Source organism: Gracilinanus agilis, chromosome 5 (assembly GCF_016433145.1).
Source record: "Gracilinanus agilis isolate LMUSP501 chromosome 5, AgileGrace, whole genome shotgun sequence".
NCBI classification, from domain to species: Eukaryota; Metazoa; Chordata; class Mammalia; order Didelphimorphia; family Didelphidae; genus Gracilinanus; species Gracilinanus agilis.
Genome location: NC_058134.1, coordinates 264,969,799 through 264,990,882, shown reverse-complemented (window position 1 = coordinate 264,990,882; position 21,084 = coordinate 264,969,799). Strand labels below are relative to the sequence as shown.

The window sequence follows — 21,084 nt, the reverse complement described above, 5'->3', positions numbered from 1 at the left end:
TGAAGGGTTTTAAGTGCCAAGGTGAGGCGTTTATTTTATGCTAGCAGCGGTAGAGAGCCATTGACATTTTCAATAGAACAGATGAGTTGGTCAAACTTCTGCTTTAAGAAGATTATTTTGGCAGCTGTGTCCATTACCTATTATCTCCATGACACCAATCCACAAGATATTTGAAACAATCTAGATAAGAAACTTATTTCTGTTTGGTGTTGTGTAAATGTAGATGACACAACCAAAATGAGGGAACTTTTAAAAAAAGATATTGATCGGTCTCCTAATCTATGTTTTGAAAGCATACTAAATAGTAACTAAATTCATCATGCTGCCCTCAGTTTTTGAGTTTATTTAATAAAGTATTTGTTCAGTACTAACAGAGCAGGTTTATTTATTTACTAGTATACAAATAATTGGAGTTTGAAAAAAAAACAACCTGCATACTTATGCTAAAATTATCTATTTAGGAGAGCAAAAACACTTGTGTCATATGAATTATAGTTTGATTATCTATATAGCTGATAGTCAATTATCTTTCTATTTGTTGATGCAGTTCAATTCAAGAAGGATTAAGTTAGGACCTACTAGATGGCCCAGTGGATAGAGCACCAGATCTGAAGTTAGGAAGTCAGGAATATTCATCTTCTTGAGTTCAAATTTGACAAACAATTACTAGCTCTGTGACCCTGGGCAAGTGCCTTACCCCTATTTGTCTCAGTTTCTCATCTGTAAAATGAATTGGAGGAGGAAATAGCAAACCACTCCAGGATTTTGCCAAGAGGGAGTCATAAAGAGTCAGACACAACTGAATGCCATATGCAAGGGGACTATGTTGGGTGTTGGGTGTTGGGGTTATGCTCTAATATGCCAAAGGGTCTAGGACCGTGTTGGTGCACCATCTGGCTACCTTCTTTTCTGACGAATTTGTAGCCCACAAGTAGATCATTCTAAGTTCATAGTGTGCCCTCTCCTTTTCCTCAGGGTGGGAAATGCCCCCCAGGTACTGCAGAAACTCTTTACTCTGCCAATATAAAGCCTCTTTTTCGCAGGATGCTGAAGCCTCTGGACCCTTCACAGGAAATTGCCCTAAATACATAAAATACAATACTTAGAATTTAAAAAAAAATCAAAAGTTAGTGTGAAAAAAGTGTAGTTTTTTCCCCACCCATGGGCTCTTTCGAATCTGTCTACAGACTCTCTGACATCAGTAAAATATCTTTGATATATTCATACTTTTAAAAAAAACTTTACCTTCCATCTTAGAATCATTACTATGTACTGGTTCCCAGGCAGAAGAGTGGTTAAGGGTTAGGCAATGGGGGTTAAATGACTTAACCCAGAGTCATACAGCTAAGAAGTATCAGAGGTCAAATTTGAATCCAAGACCTCCCATCTCCAAGCCTGGCTCTCAATCCCCTGAGCCACCTGGCTGTCCCCTGATATGCTTTTTAAAGATAAATTTTCAAGTCTCATTTTGGAAATGTTTCCTTTTTATCCATAAGCTGGTTACAAAGTTCCATCAGAGATGAGAACGATCAGGATGTGTTTACATGTGTCTCCAGACCTAGGATTTCATCAGTATGGATAACTCCCAGTGTGGAAATACCCTCCACCAGTACAGATGAATAACTCTTCTGTGATTAAAAGAGTTCCAGGGGGATGTGAGAGTTGAACTGATTTGTCTGTGACAGCCAGTATTTTTGGTATAGGACTTGAATCCAGGTTTTCCAGACTCCAGAGACAGCCTTCAATCCACCAGTGGCATCAAACCCAAATGTACATAAAGAACTCTGCAAGCCCCCACTTAGATTTAAATTATGTTATCTATATTTTATTACATTTGTTTAATTTGTTAAATATTTCGCAACTCCATTTAATCTGATCCAGGCAACTCTTGAAAATGTTGCAGGTGCTAATGTGGTTGCTTTATACTATGCAACCTCTCGAGGTTTTAACAAGGCGTCTCCAAAGTCATCGTACAGTAACACTTTGAGGACACCCCCTATAATAACCAGAAGGGACAAGATTACTTTAAGTGAACATTATATATTTAATAAGCTTCATGTCCTTATTTCTTGCCCCTGTTTGTTAATTTCTTATATGAACAGAGCATCTGTTGTTATTATTACTACAAATGACAACTGGTATTTTATACAATTTCATTATAAATTATAACTAGGATTTGCATAGTTCTATAAAGTTTATACAACTTCCTGACACCCTCTAGAGCAGTGATTCCCAAAGTGGGCGCTACCGCCACCTGGTGGGTGCTTCAGCGATCCAGAAGGACGGTGATGGCCACATGTGCATTTATCTTTCCTATTAATTGCTATTAAAATTAAAAAAAAATAATTTCCAGGAGGCTAAGTAATATTTTTTTTCTGGAAAGGGGGTGGTAGGCCAAAAAAGTTTTGGAACCACTGGTTAGGGGGTAGATAAGATAAGTATCGGTTCAGTTTTGAAGATGAAAAACTGAAAAGTCTTATGATTTACTAGCATCCATCAAAGGGAACATGGGAAGAGAAGAGAGAATGGGCTATTGAGAAATTGGGAAGAGAAAATGCGGGAAAAAGAATTGGCCCCAACATTTGAAACCCATCCTAAGAGTAACTCCCCCATGGTTGGCCAAATAAGCTTTTTTCTTCCAAAATCCTATAAGCGTTCACTGTGGAGAGTGAGGAACATCTCAGATAATTGTTCTCTGCACAGAGTGTCCTTTAAGGAACAAGGGCTTGGCTCTGGACTGCTCATAGTCCAGTCCAATGGCATTTGGCTACCACCTCCTAAACCACGCTATTCCCATGAGACTGCAAATTCTTGTTGTGAAAAAGACCAATCTATTCAGCCAAGGAATGGCTTGCCCGCCTGCCTGCCCGCCCTCCCAGGACCAAAACAAAGCTTCCATGGTAGTGAGCAGTAAGGCTGTTTGGGGGGATAGAATTATAGAAGAAGCTCTGTCGATTCAGACTTAGTCCGCCCCTGGGAATTCCTGGGTATTGAAACACAGGGGGCAGATTTCGTTTTGCTTGTTTGCCGGGATTGGCTAAGAATGGGGAGCTTTTTTTATTCTCCCAGAGTCTCAGAGTCAGTATGTGGCCTTTCAATAAGCCATTTCATCTCTCTCTCTCTCTTTCTGTTCCATCTCTCTATCAAATTCTACGTGTGTGCACACATACATACATATGTGTATATATGCACTTATAAAAGGGGTTATAAATAATTGTCCAGTTACTGCAGCAGAGGGATGCTATATGAATTAACCAATGTTTATGAAGTGCTTTAACGCTTCTAAAGTGAGAAGAATTATGGAAAGACGAAGTGGCCCTTTACTTTCAAAGAAAGTGTTTCATTTTATTTTCTTGTGCCAGGGTGGGTGTGAAAAATCAATTTACGAGAACCTAGACTCATATTCAGTTAATAGCCTAATCTATTTATATTCAAAACAGTCACTTCAGAACCTTTTTTAAAAAGAAACCACTAGCTATTGTGAAAGCCTTTTTCATTACACTCCAAAGTGCTGTAAAATCTTTTTGTTTTCTCCAATTGAAATACCTTAAGCAGAAGCAGAATTTTCCAATTAATGCCTGTCAATAATTGTTGAGGCAGCTAGAAGGAACAGTGGAGAGTCTGCCAGATCTGGAGTTAGAAAGACATCTTTCAGAGTTCAAATCTGGCCTCAGACACTTAATAGCTGTGTGACCCCGAGCAAGTCATTTAACTCTGCCTCAGTTTCTTCATCTGTAAAATGAGCTTGAAAGGAAATGACAAACCATTCCAGTATGCCAAGAAAACCCTAAATGGAGTCATAAAGAACTGGACATGACTGAAAACAACTGAACAAAAATTATCAAAAACTCAAAGGATAACTTGGTGTGAATACACTTTTGCTTTGCCTATCAGAAGGATAAATGGAAACAAACCATTTTTTAAATTATTTTAGGCTAGGACTAGGGCTTAATAGATTTGATATATATTTTGAGTCTTGCTAGAATAAAACAACGTGGAAAAGAATTCTCAGCATGCAGAATTAGGGTTAGGGTTAGTATTAAAGTAATCAATCAATCACCTGTCAAGTATTTCTTAATCACGTACTATATTCCAGGCAGTAGGAATATAAAGACAAAAATGAAATTGTCCTTGTCTTCAAGGAGCTTACATTCTACCGTATACCCAGATAAGAATGTACAAAATAAATGCATAAATTCTAGAGAGTGGAGGAAAGGCTTTGTGCAGAAGGCAATGAACTAAACTTTGAAGGAATTAGGGATACCAAAATGTGGAAGTGAGGGAATGAATTCTATGCAGGTAAATTTTCTGTGCAAAATCAGAGAAACAGGGAAGTGCTGCTTGTGAGGAACAGAAGAAAGTCCCTAAAGCAGGACAGATGAGCAATCATTTTAAGTACTGTCAAGTGTAACCTAAGCCCCATATTCCCCACCACGTGGCAATCATTTTAGGAAGGAGGTCAGCCCATGACACTCTTAATGAGAGATTAACATGGGGCAACTAAGTGGTTCAGTGGATAGAAAGCCAGGCCTGGAGTTAGGAGGTTCTAGGTTCAAATCTGGCACTTCCTAGCTGTGTGACCCTGGGCAAGTCACTTAATCCCCATTGCTTAGCCTTTACTGCTCTTCTGCCTTGGAACCAATACCCAGTATCAATTCCAAGACAGAAAGTAAAGGTTTGAAAAAACAAAGGGAGAGATTAGAAATATATGGTGGTAAAAGGAGAATTCAAATAGTACTTTGCATTGACCAATTAAGAGGCATCAGTCAGATCAAGCACCTTGATAGGACTTCCAATCTGCATCTGGGAAGAACTTAATGCACACATTTTGGTTCTGGCTGAGATTTCTCTGGTCAATTCCCAATATTGCTTTGTTTGAATCTAACTACTTCATTAAAGTCCTTAATGAACACATCGATCACTGGATAGTAATGCATTTGACTTTATAAGGAGGTTTTAATTCCATTCCTCCTCAATTTGCTAACTTCTGGAACTGACCAGCATCCTTAAAAGGTTCACTCTCTAATTTATCTTCCACGTTGCTGCCAGATTTATGTTTCTTGGTCACAGCTCCTCCTACGTGACTCCCATGCACAAATACTGATGACAGTAGCTCCTAACGGTCTCTAAGAGAAGAGAAATCAAAACTCCTCAGCCTGCCATTCTCAGCCCTTCACCATACAGCTCTCACTCACCTTCCTACTGCCCCACTCGTGCACTCCTTATATTCCAGACATGCTGGCCTGGCAATAACAATAACAGCAACTAGCATTTGTGTAGCAATTTAAGATTAACAAAGAAAGAGAGGTAGATTGATGGATGGATGGATATAGATGGATGGAGACAGAGGCAGAGAGACAGAGTGACAGAGACAGACAGACAGATATATATATGGATAGATAGACCTATGGATGGATAGATAGATAGATAGATAGATAGATAGATAGATAGATAGATAGATAGATAGATAGATAGACAGACAGATAGATATGGATAGACAGACCTATAGACAGACAGACAGACAAACAGGCAGACAGATAGATAGATAGATAGATAGATAGATAGATAGATAGATAGATCCATATCTGTTTAGGGCAGCTAGATGGTACAGTGGATAGGGTGCCAGGCTTGGAGTCTGGAAGACCCAAGTTGAAATCCAGTCTTAGATACTAACTAGCACTATGACCCTGGGCAAATCACTTAACCCTATTTGCCTCAGTTTCCTCATGTGTAAAATGAGCTGGAGAGAGAAATGGCAAACTGCTCTAGTATCTTTACCAAGAAAACACCAAATGGAGTCACACAGACAGACATGACTGAATGACAACAGCAGCAAATGCATATGTATATGGATATATCTATAGACACACCCATATATACATTTTACATATGAGGAAATTAAGGCTGAGAGAGAGGTTAAATGACTTACCCAGATCATCCAGTTATTAAGTAGTTGAGACAAGATTCAAAACCACACTTCCCAAACTACAGATCCTACAGTCTCTGCCTTGCCTCCTTGAGTTGCCCCTGCCTCTAAGCTAGTCTTCAAAAAAAGACATCTACTATCTCCCTGACTAAGCCCCATTTCTAGAATAACTTGCTTTTCACTTCCTCCTGTTAGACTCTTTAGCTCTTTCCAGGATCTATCCCAGGAAGCCTTTTCTGCAGCCTTATTTATTATTCCAAGAGACCCTCTTTGAATTACTTCTTATTTATTTATCTATGTTATGTTGCAGTTGACTCATTTCAGTCAACTATTTGGGACTCCATTTGGAGTTTTCTTGGCAAAGATACTACAGTGGTTCGCCATTTCCTCAACCAGCCCATTTTGCAGATGAGGAACTGAGGCAAACTTGCCCAAGGTCGCACAGCTAATAATTGTCTGAGGCTAGATTTGAACTCAAAAAGATGTCTTCCTGTTTCCAAGCCCAGTGCACCACCTAGCTATATTATACCTTCCCCAAAAGTATGTCAGTTCCTTGAGGGCAAGGACTGTTACATTTTTGTCACTCTAGCACCCAGCACTGTGACTGAAAATAGACACTTGATAAATGTTCAAAGAACTTAATTGTAGTGACATTTGTCCTTACATAAGACATTAGGATTTTAGTTTATTAAACTTGTTAACAAAATGGACCCCAATTTAACAAATACATGGCATCTTCTTGTGGCCAACATTATTCTCTATGTTCAGCTGTAAAGTTCAGTGTATTCTTTCAGCAATATCCATCATTTTCTTGGTTATTTAATTTAATAGTACATTTCTGTTTTTTTTTTCATGCCAGTATGTTGCAGAATAATCAGCTAAGACAAGTCCCCGCAGAGGCTCTCCAGAATTTGCGAAGTCTTCAATCCCTGTAAGTGTATTTGAAATAACAAGGCCACTTGGGATCAATTTGGGCTCATATAAAACCATTTAAATGTTGGATTTGTCTATTCCATTAGACTGGATCATGAGATTTAGAGGCAAAAGAAATCTAATCTAATTATTAATTATCTAATCTAATCTAATCTCATTAGACAGATGAGGGAACCAAAGTCCAGAAGAGTGAAAGAACTTTCCCAAGGTCACACTTATCTGGTCTCAGTTTTACTAATCTATAAAATAAGGGTTAAATTGGATGGACTCAGTGAATTGGGAACATTAATATTATTAGAAGGCACTGAGACATAATGGATAGGGTCAGAAACTGGGTTCAAGTCTCACCTCTAACTAGCTGCATGACTATTACTTAACCACAGAAAAATCTGTAGGACTCTTAAGTTGAGAGCAGATGTGTGTCTGCATTGGCCAAGGGAAAGTCTTTACCAGGAAATGCTTCTGCCAGCGAAGAAATAGATTTGAATATATATATATATATATATATATATATATATATATACATATATATATAATGTAACTATGGAAAAAGATTATACATAAGTATAATAATAATAAATGAATACATATATATTTGTAGTGTTCAAAGATTATTTTAATATGTTAATATAGAAATTTTTTAACTTTATTTTCTCTATTAGTATCACAGTAAGAGAGAAAGGCAAGAACTAGGCAAATAGGGTTAAGTGACTTGCCCAGGGTCAAACAGCTAGGAAGTATTTGAGGCAAGATTTGAACTCGAGTCCTCCCAGGTCCATACCTGATGTTCCATTGTGCCAGCTAGCTGGCCCTATAAAATTTAAAAATTATTAAAATTATATTAAAGTAATAAAACGATTTCATTATATATCATATAAATACATATGTAAATTATATTTTTCATACATATATAAGGTATAGATTGGTAGAGAAATAGATAAGTAGACTCGTAGAATCTTTAGCATTCAAGTTTTCCTTCCCTAGGAAGGAATATTTTCTTCATTTGTTTTTTAGTTTTTTTAATTTATTTACCCTCTAAAAGGTATGTCTCTCTCCTCCCACCAAATACAATGGAGTCAGGGACCATTTTTTGGTTCTATCTTTGCATCCACAGTGCTGAAAACAGTTCTTTGCACATGACATTTGCTAAATTTCATCTAATAACTACCATGTACACTCACTCACCCAAGCAAGTGAAGGACAAAAAAGGTAAGAGATTGGGGCCCCAAAGTAAATGCATCAATTTTCAGAGCCAAATACCAAATCATAAAGACAAGGAAGACACATAATATAATAGAATTCATATTCGATTTGGTTGCATTCAGAAGACTTAGGTTCAGATTCCTGCTCTGATATTTACTGGCTGTATTAACTTGGGCAAGTCACTTAACCTCTCTGAATCTGTTTCCTCATTGATATAATGGGAGGAAGAACTCTTGCAGTCCCTAGTTCACATGGCTCTTGTGAATCAAGCACTTTGTAATCTTTAACCCATATTGCACTAGAGCTTTATTTTAGTGTAACATTTGTCTCAAAAGCCTGTCCTCTAGAGGCTAAAATGCATAGAATTGAGAGTTTAGCGGTGGAAACTGGCCATTTCTGAGAAACTGAAAAGAGAGAGTTAATGGAGATGGTTTGAGAAAAACTAGGGCCAAAACTGAGAAGGAGAAATGAGAAAATACTTTGGAGAAAACTGTGTTCATTGCTACTTTATGAAAAAAATTATAAGGAGAATTTTCTGAGCAATGAGTCTTAAGTATTCACCATTGTAGTAAGAACTGAGGGAGTCTAAATGTGCTTTGCCATTGTTCACATTATTTCCTCCATGAATTTCTCTTTACGATAAGCAATATGTGTCTTCTTTTACAACATGATGAATACTGAAATAGGTATTGTGCGATAACACATATACAACATATATTACCTGTCGCCTTAGGGAGGCAAGGAGGAAGAAAGAAAACCTGAATCACAAAAATGTCAAAAAATAATCATCAAAAATTGTATCAACATGTAAAAAAATAGACATTTTTCAAATGAAATAAGTCTAAGGAGAAAAATGAGTTATAGACTGAAAGAAACTATAGAAAATAAAAAAAAATGTAAAGGAAACTTCTTTTCCTGATGGATTTGTTATCTTTCAGAGAAGATGAAAAGAATTCCTGGGAAGAATCTTTGCTTGTTGTTACTGGGAGTGAACTGAATAGCAAAACTATGTTTCCAGAATTCATCTGTATTTACAATAATAGAAGTGACTCTAGCTATGGTCATTCTGACAGCTAAAATATTATAATTATTTATGTCTCTATGTCATTGTTGATTACATTATTAATAAATTATGTAGCCAGGAAATTCAATATTTATTTAGTCTTGGGGTCAGGTATGTTGATATGGAGAGAGATATGAGCAGCTACTTATGAGGAAAGAAGTTTCCAGAGTTTATTAAATAAACATTTAATAAGCTAGGGTGGGAACACCAAGATAATTAATTGATCAGACATGTTATAATTTAGTAATTAATGAGGAAATATTTAAACATGCCTTTGTATTATCCTAGAATTCAAGATGATGAGCCCAAATATAGTAAAAAGTAAAGTAGCAGGCTGAGGGGTGACCTTCAAGAGATTGTAGTACACCCAATAACCCAATTACATTCATTAGCATTCATTCATTAATTAGCATCCTGAGTTTCCATCTTAAGCTAATATCAGGATATGTCACACCTACCTCTAAGAAGTCAGCCAAAAAAATTGAACACCACGAAGCTTCTTTTTATGTCATCTCCACTTTCCCATCCACCACCAATACCTAATCTTTCAGAGTCTCTGATTATAGATATAAGCCATTGACACATCCAGGATTCCTAATAGGAAGGGAGCACCACACTGAGCAGCAGATCCTTTCCCCATCTGCTTAAGGAATTCAATGCCTACATCTGAATCCCAGGCTGTCGTGACCTCAACACTACGGGCAATGAAAAGAAGACTTACCCCTAATAGGCTGGTGGTCTCTGTCACATATCCAATTTGTTCAAAGGACGATTTTATGAGATTGACATAGCTGGAGAGGATAAAGCATTGGACCTGGAGTCAGGAAGACCAAATCAGCCTCAGATTCTTAATAGCTGGGTGACACCAGGCAAGTCACTTAAAACATTATGCCACAGCTTCCTCAACTATAAAAAGAGAACAATAAGCACAACCTTTGAGGTTCAAATGAGATAATATTTATAAAATATTTAGTGCAGTGCCTGGCATACAGTAGGTGCTATATAAATATTAGTTATTACTATATATATTTTACATTGCTAAAATACTGGTGAATCCCAACTATCCATTCATTAAGTAGATGCTATGATAATTTGGAACGCTTCTAAGTCTAGACAATAGTTTTGAGATGATGCCAGAAATACTTTGTCAAAATTGAGAGTACTCATTCAAATTTTTATAATTTGTATTCATTTTAATTTATTGAGAATTTCTCTTATGAGGATTAATTTGAATTTGTTTATAACCTATTCCATGCTTTCATGTAGAAATGTACACATTTCTTTCTTGAAGAAATGTACACATTTCTTTAAGTCTTTCAATCCATTTTTCCATGACTCTTAGCCTGGTTTTCTATTTACTATGACATGCTTCTTCCTATCCATATGAGACAAATAATCTGTGGAATATACATATATGTATACATACATATATTTATATACAATTCCAAAAGATCACAGCTTTTCAGAGTAGGAATGGACTAATATCTATATCCAACAACCACCCCCCTAAAAATCCTATGGTCATTCTGACAGCTAAAATATTATAGAATATATGTAACATATGTAACAGGTGGCAATCTGAGGCAGCCAATTCTACTTTTACCTCTAACTATTTAAAAAAAAAGTTCCCTGACATGAAGTCTAAATTTGCTTCCTATCTGTTCTGGCTTCAGTTGCATAGGAAAACACACTTTGTTGAGCAAAATTTTGGTTTCTGATCTTAAATAGGGGAGAAAAAAGAGATACATTTACCAATGACCTAGTAAAGGCAATAATAAAATTGCAAACAATCATTTGAAAATCAGTGTTCAGAATCAGTTGGTTAATAATTACTACTTTAGTTTACTCAGTTCCCTTTACTGAAATGACATGAGAGAAAGAGCATGAGTCTTTCAAGATTATTCTTTTGATCTTTTTTTTCTTCTAAAAACAATGAGGGAAATTCTGCATTGGAGATTATATCCAGCTCTTTTTAATTTTTTTTTAACTTCAAACATACAAAGTCTCTTTGCAGTTCTCGTCATCCTATAGGTATTCTGGACCAAAGATAAGCAAGCCAACAAGGGCTCTTTGTTGCCTAGGGAGGATTCTGTTGAATGTCCAAGGCTGTTCCTCAATAACATGACAGTATCTTTGGTTCTTTGTTGCCAATGCCTTCCCCTGAAGTAGAAAAGAAGAGGCCAAAGAAGCAAAAAACATGCAGTTGTGTTGTCTCTGTAAAGGCCTGGTATCTAGTGACTGAATTAAAATCAAGATAATGGCATTGGCCAATGGGGGCTTTAAACAGCTGGGAAGCAGACAGAAGATGGAAGGATAAGCATTGGTAACCAAAAGCCATTATCAGCTGAAAAGAAAATCACTGGCAAAAGTGAACTCTTTGAGGAAAAAGAAACCATGATCCTTTTGTTCCCCCCTCCAAACTAGGGCTGAACTTCCCTGATAAAAGTGTATGGGTTTGGTTTCTGACTTCATACACTCTAATAGTTTTTTGTTCACAAGGTGTCACTGGCTTGGGAAGTTCTAATGTACCATAACAATTACCTTTCCTTTCCACAGAGGACAGCTATGTTTACAAGGTTTCCAGAAATGAAGAGTTAATTTGATACTTATCTCATCAGAAACAGGGGCATCAAGGTAGATGCATTAACACTGGTATGAATTGGGTTTTATCAATGGCATTAGATGTGTACTCATGAGGACACCCTTTTCCCAGATTTGAGTCCCTTGGGAACATTGGAAGTTGGCTCAGAGTGCTAATGTGTATTCCCTTATTAACCAGGGTTTATTAAAGTGCTATCATCTCCTGGTCAGATTTGACTATAATTTTAATTTTCTTAAATTTTGATTACTATGTAATTATGACTTCAATGAACATTAACAAACCTGAACATATCCTTATGAAAAGCTTACATAGGAAACTCTATTGCATATGGCTTGGAGGTGGGGTAGATTCAAGTATTTCAAATTTAACATAGTAGTGCCAAGCCTGTCCTTGTTAGGTGGGTTTCTTCAACTTCCTTTTCTCTCCTTTCTCTGTGTTAAAAATATTTGATTTATACTCTTTCCTACTAATTTTTAACATCATTTTTACTATTATCTTACTACTCCCAACAACGCCTACCCACTCCTGCCCCCCCCCAAAAAAAAAACTAAAAAAAGCTATCCCTGGTTATAAATAAATGTATTCAAGAAAAACAAATTCATATATTGGCCCTTTCTAAAAATGCATATCTCATTTTGCATTTCTGCCAAGAGGTAAGAAGCATGATTCATCATCATCAGTCTCCTGGAGTGAAAATTGTTCACTAAATTTATCCGTTTTTAAATCTTTCAAAGTTGTTTGATTGGTGTGGAACTAAATTTAGAGAGTATTTTAGATATTATTTATTTATATTATATTGTTATGGTCCAACCTGAGCAATTAATATTTCTCTAATTATTTGAATCACCCTTTAATTCAGCAAAAAGTGTTTTATAGTTGTGTTCATAAAATTTCTACCTATATCTTGGTGAGCGGAATAAAATTTCTTTTTCCATCTCTCCCTGCTGATTTTTGTTGGTTCTATATAGAAAGGCTAACATTTTTATGAATTTCTTCTAATATCCTGCTACTATGCTACAGTTATTTATTGTTTCATTCCATTTTTAGTTGAATCTCTAAATTTTTTTAAACAAACTCTGTAATCTGCCAAAAATTTAAGAGGATGGTTTTGTTATTCCTTTGCTTGTGCCTAAACTCTCAATTTCTTTTTATCTTATTTCTATAGCTAGCACTTGTAGAAATAAATCAAATAGTAGTAGCAATAGACATTCTTGCTTTGTTCTTGATGTTATTTGAAGGTCCTCTTGAATTTCAGCATTACTAATAATGCTAGCTGTTGGTTTTGGATATATTCTGTTTAACATGTTAGGAAAAGATCTATTTATTCCTCTACTTTTTAATGGTTTTTAGCAAAGATGGGTGTTTTATTTTGCCAAAAGCTTTTTTTCACATCTATAAATATTATGTGAAGTTTGTTTGTATAAATATTACATCTTCTTGTATACCTTAAACATGAAAAGTAGTAAGGTCTCCTACTTCCTCATTTCTTCCCTAAACTATTCCTTTTCCTCTCATTTTTCTCCTCTATTAAAACCAACAAGATGGAACAAAACTATCGCATAGATCCTATTTCTTTTTTTTTTACTCCCTCTGTGACCCATGAAGATAATGGGATCCTAAAAAAAATCTAGCCCTCTCCCATCTATTAGAATATAAATACTTCATCATCATTTCACCACTTCCAGTTACTGAAATTTAACTTGCCTCTCTAGGTTTCTCTTGTCTCTTATTTGCCTTTCAAACATCCTAGCCAGCAGTCATATTTTCATCAGGAATACTTGAAAGTATTCTGTTAAAAGTCTAGTTTTTTTCCCTTTTCCATAAGATTATGCTTAATTTTGCAGGGTGTGTTATTCTTATTTATGTCTTTTATCTTTTACCTTTCATATTTTTTATTCCAAGACCATCTCTTCTTTATAGTAATTGCTGATAAATTTTCTTTGATCCCAATTCTGGGTCCTTAGTATGATTTCTTCATTTCTCAATATTTATGATAATTTTCTTTCCTGTTGAAGCTCTATACTTTATGACTTTTCTGAGCATTTTCAGTTTGGGTTTGTTTGTTTCCAGATAATAAACATTACATTTTTTGTATTTTGACTTTCTCTAGGGATTTAATGTATATGAGCAGCTTTATTCAATGATTTCCTAAAATATGGTACCAAAGGTTTTTTTAGTTTGTTTGTTCATGGATTTCAAAGAATCTGATGACTTTTAAATTATCTTTTCTTCATCTGCTTCTCATGTTAGTTGTTTTTATTATAGTTATCTCACATGTTCTTTCAATTTTTTAAAAATAATATTGTTCTAATAATTCTTGTTCTTTCATAGAATTGTTGAGTTCTTTTGGCTCCATTGTATTTTTCAGGAAGACCACCACTTGGGGTATAGTTTTTCAACTTCTGTTCTAAGCTATTTATTTCCCTCAACTTTTTCCTGAAGAGCTCCAATTTCCATTTTATCTCTGGCTTCATTTCCTTTAGCTTCTCTTACAGTCCCTGTATCCAAGCCATTCTTTTCCCTTGTATTTGTTGTGAATATGCTCTCTTCTTCTTGGCTTACCTCTTGGGTTTCTCTTAACCCATAGAAACATGTCTTCATTGCATTCAGAGCTTTCATCAAATCTTCAGCCTTAGTTCCTAGATTGAAACTTGGCACCAGGGCCACATTCTACTTCTTCCTGCACTCTCAAATGGGGTTAGAAAGCCCTGTTTTGTCTTGTCCCCTCTATAAAGGAGATGCCACGTCATCTCCTTTATAGAAATGTATTGTAGTTCTGGAGAGGATGACTACTACTATGTCCCCCACCTTTGACCAAAATCCCATGATCCTCAATTTTTGGTGGTATGATAGCCACAATTACAAATGGTCTGACCAATGAAGGATTAAAAAAAAAAAAGAAAATATTTTGTGCATTGAACAAATTAGATGTTCATGTGACTATGTCTGTAGAAGGCAGACAATCCAAAGTATCTTTTGACCCATTAGACCCTGAGCTCCTTGTGAGCCAGAACGACATTTTGCCTTTCATTATCTGCCCAGTGCTCAGCACAATAAGTGACACATGCTAGGTACTTAATGAATGTTGATTTACCAATTGAAGAGTTCTACCAGAAGCAGTCTGAAAACCAAACAAATCTGAACAGCCCCAACTGCCCACTTTGCTATGTCAAAATACACAGAGCCACTTAAGCAAAAGCCTTCAGAGAGGGTCATAGAACATGTCTGGTAATCAGTGATAAAGTATTTCAAAGAATGCTATTTTTCAGTTTATTTGTGTACAAGTGAAGGGCCCTTTTTGTTCTTAACAAAAACACAGAGGGGCTTTATTTCTTTTTCATTCTCTTCTACCAAGTACATAGTTATAATATCAGAGAGAAAGGGGGAAGGAGCAAGTGTCAGAACCAGGCTACAGTGCCTTCACAATGTAGGTCATGTGTATTTTGCCTTTTGGCAGCAAACCTGACTGCCCTGGTCCCAGAATGGATTTGGGGGGGGGGGGAGGGATAATGTAATCAAATATAATTTAATTTCCTTTTTCTGGAAGGAAATAGAAAATGTAATCAGAATTCACAGTGAGTTACATTTCACTGAGGAAACTTTTGGTCTAGGAGTTATTTAAGGACTGGGGTCAGATTGCAGTGAATTAGGGGCAAGTCAGATCTTAACCCCTCCCAAACCCTGGCACCTTGCAAGTTAATAACTTAAAATAACAAGAATTATAACAGACACTTCTTTGGGTCTTTTTGATTTGTAAATGGCTTTACTAACATTATTTCATTTGTTACTCAAAACCATCTGAAATAGGGTCTACAATATTATCCCGATTTTATAGATTAGGAAACTGAGATTCAGTGGAGTAAAATACCCTGCCTGATATCACAAACCTAGTAAGTAACAGCAAAATCAGACCCTCCAACTCCACATCCAATGATCTTTTTTTTTCCTACTCCAGAGTAAAACCAAGTCTTAATTTTTGTTACTCTGAGAGCCAGTTTAGCTAGTATTTCTGGCCAGATTTGTATAACTCTGGGCAAACCATTTCACCTCTATGGACCTCGGTTTTCTCATTTCTAAAGTGAAGTCTCTTCTACCTCTAAGCCCTAGAATCCTAAGAAAATTATCAAGAACTCGAGCAAATTATAGATCTGTAATGAACCTAGTTAACAAACTACTGTGAATTTAGTTGTCAGGCTAAGAAAAACCATGCACATTCTGGTTTTCAAATCAAGTCTCTCGTCAAAGAAGAATTTAGACCATTGCATAGACAAGTCAAGCAGTTAGAGAGAGAGGAGAGAGGAGGAGCAAGTAGGAAGGAAGTTCTGGGGGTTGACTATCCAGATTATCCTTTGGCCATATTTGGCTACCAAATTCATTTTCTAATGTGGTAAACTTTACTCTGAACCCTCAGAAATATGAAGCCTTCCTCCTCAGAGAGTGATTTACCCAGGCTGACTACAACAACAACAGCAGCAATAATCAATACAATAATCCAAACAATTCCAAAAGACTCATGATGAAAAATGTGCTCCACCTCCAGAAGAAGATCTGATAAACTCTGAATGTAAATGAAAGCCTACTTTTTTCAATTTATTTTTCTTGCTTTCATTTTTTTTTTTGCAACATAGCTAATAGGGAAATATGCTTTGCATGACTTTATACATGTAATTGATGTCATACTGGTTGCCTTCTCAATTGAGAGGCAGGAGACGGAGAATGTGGAACTCAAAAAAAAATTTTTTTAATGAATGTTAAAAAAGAAATAAATAGTATAATATCATAGGCAGCTAAGTGGCTCAGTGAATAGAGAGCCAGACCTGGAGATTGGAAGTCCTGGATTCAAATTTGATCTCAGACACTTCTTACCTTTGTGACCCTGGGCAAGTCACAAAACCCCCTTTGTCTAGAGCTTACTAATCTTCTGCCTTGGGACCAATACAACATATTGATTCTAAGACAGATTATATGGGTTATAAAAAAATAGATAAATAAGAATTAACTGGATTTAGTCTTGGAGGAAAGGTATTAGAGTTGAGGAGGCCTGGGAAAGAAGCTAAGCAGCTGGTTGAGTTTCAGACCTAGGATAAAGAGTGAAAAGGAAGCTTTTTGCATATTGGCATATGTCATTATTGACAATGTTCATTGCTTCCTCTATCTGGCCAAGGTGGGAGAAAATAAAATATAAACCTGCCGAGCAAAGAACAATCAGGGACCTTCCTCATTTTCCCATTACCATGGGAAAGTAAGTTCTTTGGTTAATAAAGATTTATTAAGCACTTACCATGTGCCAAGTACTGTGCTAAGCTCTGGGGATACAAAAAGATGCACAAGACAATCCCTGCCCTCAAGGAGCTCATAATGGAACAGGAGAGAGTCTGTTAATCTCTCTGAGTGTAAGTTTTCTCATCTATTAAATGGATAATCATTCATTCAACATATATGAAAAAGAGCAAGAACAAGAAGAACAAGAACAAAAAGAAGAAGAACAAGAATGGCATTTAACTCATACTTTGGAGGTTTCAAAGTAGTTTACAAATTTATCTCATTTGCTCCTCACTACAACCCTGGGAGGAAAGTGCTATTACTATCCTCATTTTACAGATAAGAAAATAAATAGAGGTAGACAGAAGTTAAGTGACTTGCCCAAAGTCATACAATTCAAAAGTATCTGAGACATAATTTAAACTCATTTTATCAAGTACCCACTATGTGCTGCATTTACAAGGACAATTTTTTTTTAAATTCCAAGTATTGAGTCTACTTTCAGACAGGTAAAAAATATATAATTTAAGGGGAAGGAGAGACTTAACTGGAAAAATCAGGAACACCACACGTAGGAAGTGCAAAATTAATTGAATCTTGGATGAAGCTCAGGATTCTGAAGGACAGAGCCAAGGTAGAAATGCATTCCAGAAATTTAGGACAAATTATTCAAAGGCAGGAGTATGAGGATGAAGTATCCTCATTTGTCTGCCACAGAATAAGTGAGAAGGGTTATGGTTTAGTCATTTTTCAGTTGTTTTCAACTCTTAATGACCCCATTTGGGGTTTTTCCTGGCAAAGATACTGCAGTGGTTTTCTATTTCCTTTTTCAGCTTCTTTTACAGATGATAAAACTGAGGCAAACAGGATTGAGTAACAGGGTCACATAGTAAGTGTCTGAAGTCAGGTTTTAATTTGGGTCTTCCTGATTCCAAGCCTGATGCTCTATCCACTGAATCACCTGGCTGCCCTAAGTGAGGAATAGTAATGTGAAATGTTGCTAGAGTCAGATTTTAAAGAGATTTAAATGTCAGTTTTAAATACTTACCCTGTCTACCTCCTTTCAACACATCTAAAGCTTATCAAGTCTGAGAGAGCTGTCAGAAGCACATAAAAATTTTTGACTAATCCAGATTCACACAAAAAGAATCCAAGAATGATAACCTATTTCTTTCTGAAATTCCTGCCCAATGTATCCACTATGCAGGACTACCTCCAAAATAATAACTCAAAATGTATAAACAAAATGAGATTCCTAAAAAAAGGAATATTTTCCTGTATCATTGAGGCTCAAACCTAAATTTCTGACAAAAGCTGGAATTCAACAAGTACTTACCAAACACTGACTACATGCCAACACTGTGCTAGGCATCGTAGGTGATCTTGAAGAACAATCATAATTTACATCTACAGAGAGTTTTAAGATGGAGCACATTCCTCCATTCCTCTCTCGATTCTGGTTCCTTCCTTCTCTCATGTCTTTCCTATTTTTCCTACATGTAGTTCATTTGTACAGAATTTTGTTGTCTCCCCCATTTGATCACAAACTCCTTGAGGTCTGGGACTGTCTTTTATCTCTTTTTGTATCCAGAGGGCTTAGCACAATGTTTGGCACATAGTAGGTATTTAATGTTTATTGATTGACTGACTGGTATTCCTCATAATAAATCTGAATGGCAGAAAATGAACATTTTATTATCTCAAATTTACAGGGGAAGAAACTAAGACTCCAAAAATTTCTTGTTTAGGGTCAGATAGCTAGGAAAAGAGCAGAACTCAAATTCAGACCCACAGCACTTCAGTCCAAGGGCTAAGTCCAAAGTTTCTTCAGCATACTATAATAAATTCTTGTCCTTCAAGGTTCTTGCAATCTTACAGGAACACCAAGATAGTTAAGTAATGAATACATAGAGAATAATATGGAACATAAGTTGGCAAAAGGTCAAATAAGTGGCAAAGATGATGTGTTTGTAGTTAGCCAAAGAATGAAAAGATCTATATCATCTGGAGGAGGGCCATCAAAGATGGAAGCTAGAAATGATCACAGAAGTCATCTGATCAAACACCTTCATTTTTCAGATGAAGAAACTGGAACTCAGGCACGTTAAATGAATTGACCAAGGTCATACAGGTGGTCCTGAACTCAAATCCTTTGACTACAGTCAGACCTTTCTATCATACCACAAGAAATTGTCAAGGAAGCATGTTGATTAACTAAAATGTCCATCCCCTTTGACCCAGAGATTCCAGTACAAGATATATACCCCTAAAGAGGTCATTGATTAAAATGGAGGTCTTGTATACTACAAAATATTTAGCACCTTTTCATGGTAGCGAAGAACCAGGAAGAAAATAAGTGCCCATCACATAGGCAATAGCTGAACAAATTATTGTGCATGAATATAATGAATTATTATTATGCTCTAAGAAATGGGGAATATGAAATCAGGGAAGCAAGGACATACATGAATTGATTCAGAATAAAATAAGCAGAGTAAAGACAACATAAAATAATAGAAATGGAGAGAAGAACCATAAGAAAACCAAAACTGTCAAAGGACAAGCAGGGACCCAAAGAAGAAACATAATAAGATACCCTCTGACACCCTCATTGGGGCATATGCCTAGTAGTAGAATTTCTGGACCAAGTATATGGACATATTAGTTAATTTACTTGTTTTATTGGCGGTTTCACATGGCATGGTAGAAAGAGCCTGACTGGAGCCAAAGGATTTAGGTTCAGTACTAACTGGTGACCTTGGACATTTCATTTAACCTCCTTGAACCTCACTTTCTTTATCTGAAAAATGAGGTTTGACCAGATGACCTCATAGGGGATTAGGGTCCATGGATAGGGATCATTCCTTACATGTTCAGATACTTTTGGTGTGCTATTGGGTTTTGCTGAATTTTTTTCTCATCTTTTATTCTCTTTTTTAAAAGTTCTCAGCTATATAAGACAGCTCTCTGAGAGGGCTTAGGAAGAATGAGACAATGGAAAATACAAGCAATGTAAAAACCAAAGATATACCAATTACATTTTTTTAAAGTGACAGGGAAGACTTCAAGAAAGAGGTGGGACTTCAAGTGGTTCTTAAAGATCTGGCTAGGAGAAGGGCAATCTAGGTGAGGAGGAACACAAGAGCAAATTTTTATTGATTGATGAAAGTAGGAATGAGCACTGGCAGGTGTGGGTGATGAAACCAGAATAACTAACCAGAACACAGATAGTGAGAGATAAGATTAGATAAATAAATTATTGGAGATTCTTGGCCAAGGAAGGAACATGATAAAAGAAAGATTAGGACAAGAACAATCTCCCAAAGCTATTTAGAGAGGACCAGCTAAAGAGAGACCAGTTAGAAGCTCTAGGTGGTGTGATGGATGGATAGATTGCTTGACTTGGAGTCATGAGGACATGAATTCAAATACTGACTCAGAAATTCTCAGCTGTGTGATCCTGGGCAAGTCACTTGATCTTTCTCAGCCTCCATTTTCCCCTCGGTTAAAAGGGAGTAAGAGCACATCACAGAATTGTCAGGATTAAGTGAAATATTATTATCATGAGGATTCAATGAGATCATTTTAAAGTGTTCAAGTCAGTACCTGGCACAGAGTAACTGCTATATAAATGTTAGCTATTATTATTATTATTATTATTATTTTATGCAATGAATTTAGGCTTCAAGAATTTGTGATTTGCAGAGGTGTGTTAGCGTCTTCTGCTGATGCAAGTCATTAGCCTTTCCACTTCAGTTTACCAATTGCTCTGGCCAAGAGGATTGGTCCCTTGTGGACAACTTTCAGTAACAAGAATATAACTCAAGTAGACCTTGGACAACAGACACAGAGTCAGCAGGTCACACTCAAAAACCTGTCTAGCTTGATAGGAGCTAGTAAAACTTACATTCTGCTGGTCTGGCCCCCTCGAGCCAGAAGCATCTCTCTCCACCCTCAATGTGCCATAATGACAAGAATCAGTGCAGAATGGGGCAACAGAAAATTACAAATTTATATGATCTCAGAAAAACTACAGAAATCATTTGGACCAGAGTCTGGGGGTAGATTTCAGTTAGTCCTTGAACTTAGATGAGA

General features: G+C 36.4%; 1 protein-coding gene across 2 annotated transcripts in view; it reads left to right on the top strand.

Annotated features, from left to right (window-relative positions):
- LGR5 (leucine rich repeat containing G protein-coupled receptor 5) overlaps positions 1-21,084 on the top strand; it is a 207,275-nt gene that overhangs the window by 114,994 nt on the left and 71,197 nt on the right. For both annotated transcript variants that reach the window (XM_044679732.1, XM_044679731.1), the window contains exon 4: positions 6,786-6,857. In XM_044679732.1, the coding sequence (XP_044535667.1) occupies positions 6,786-6,857 (72 nt within the window). The remainder of the gene's footprint in view (positions 1-6,785; positions 6,858-21,084) is intronic.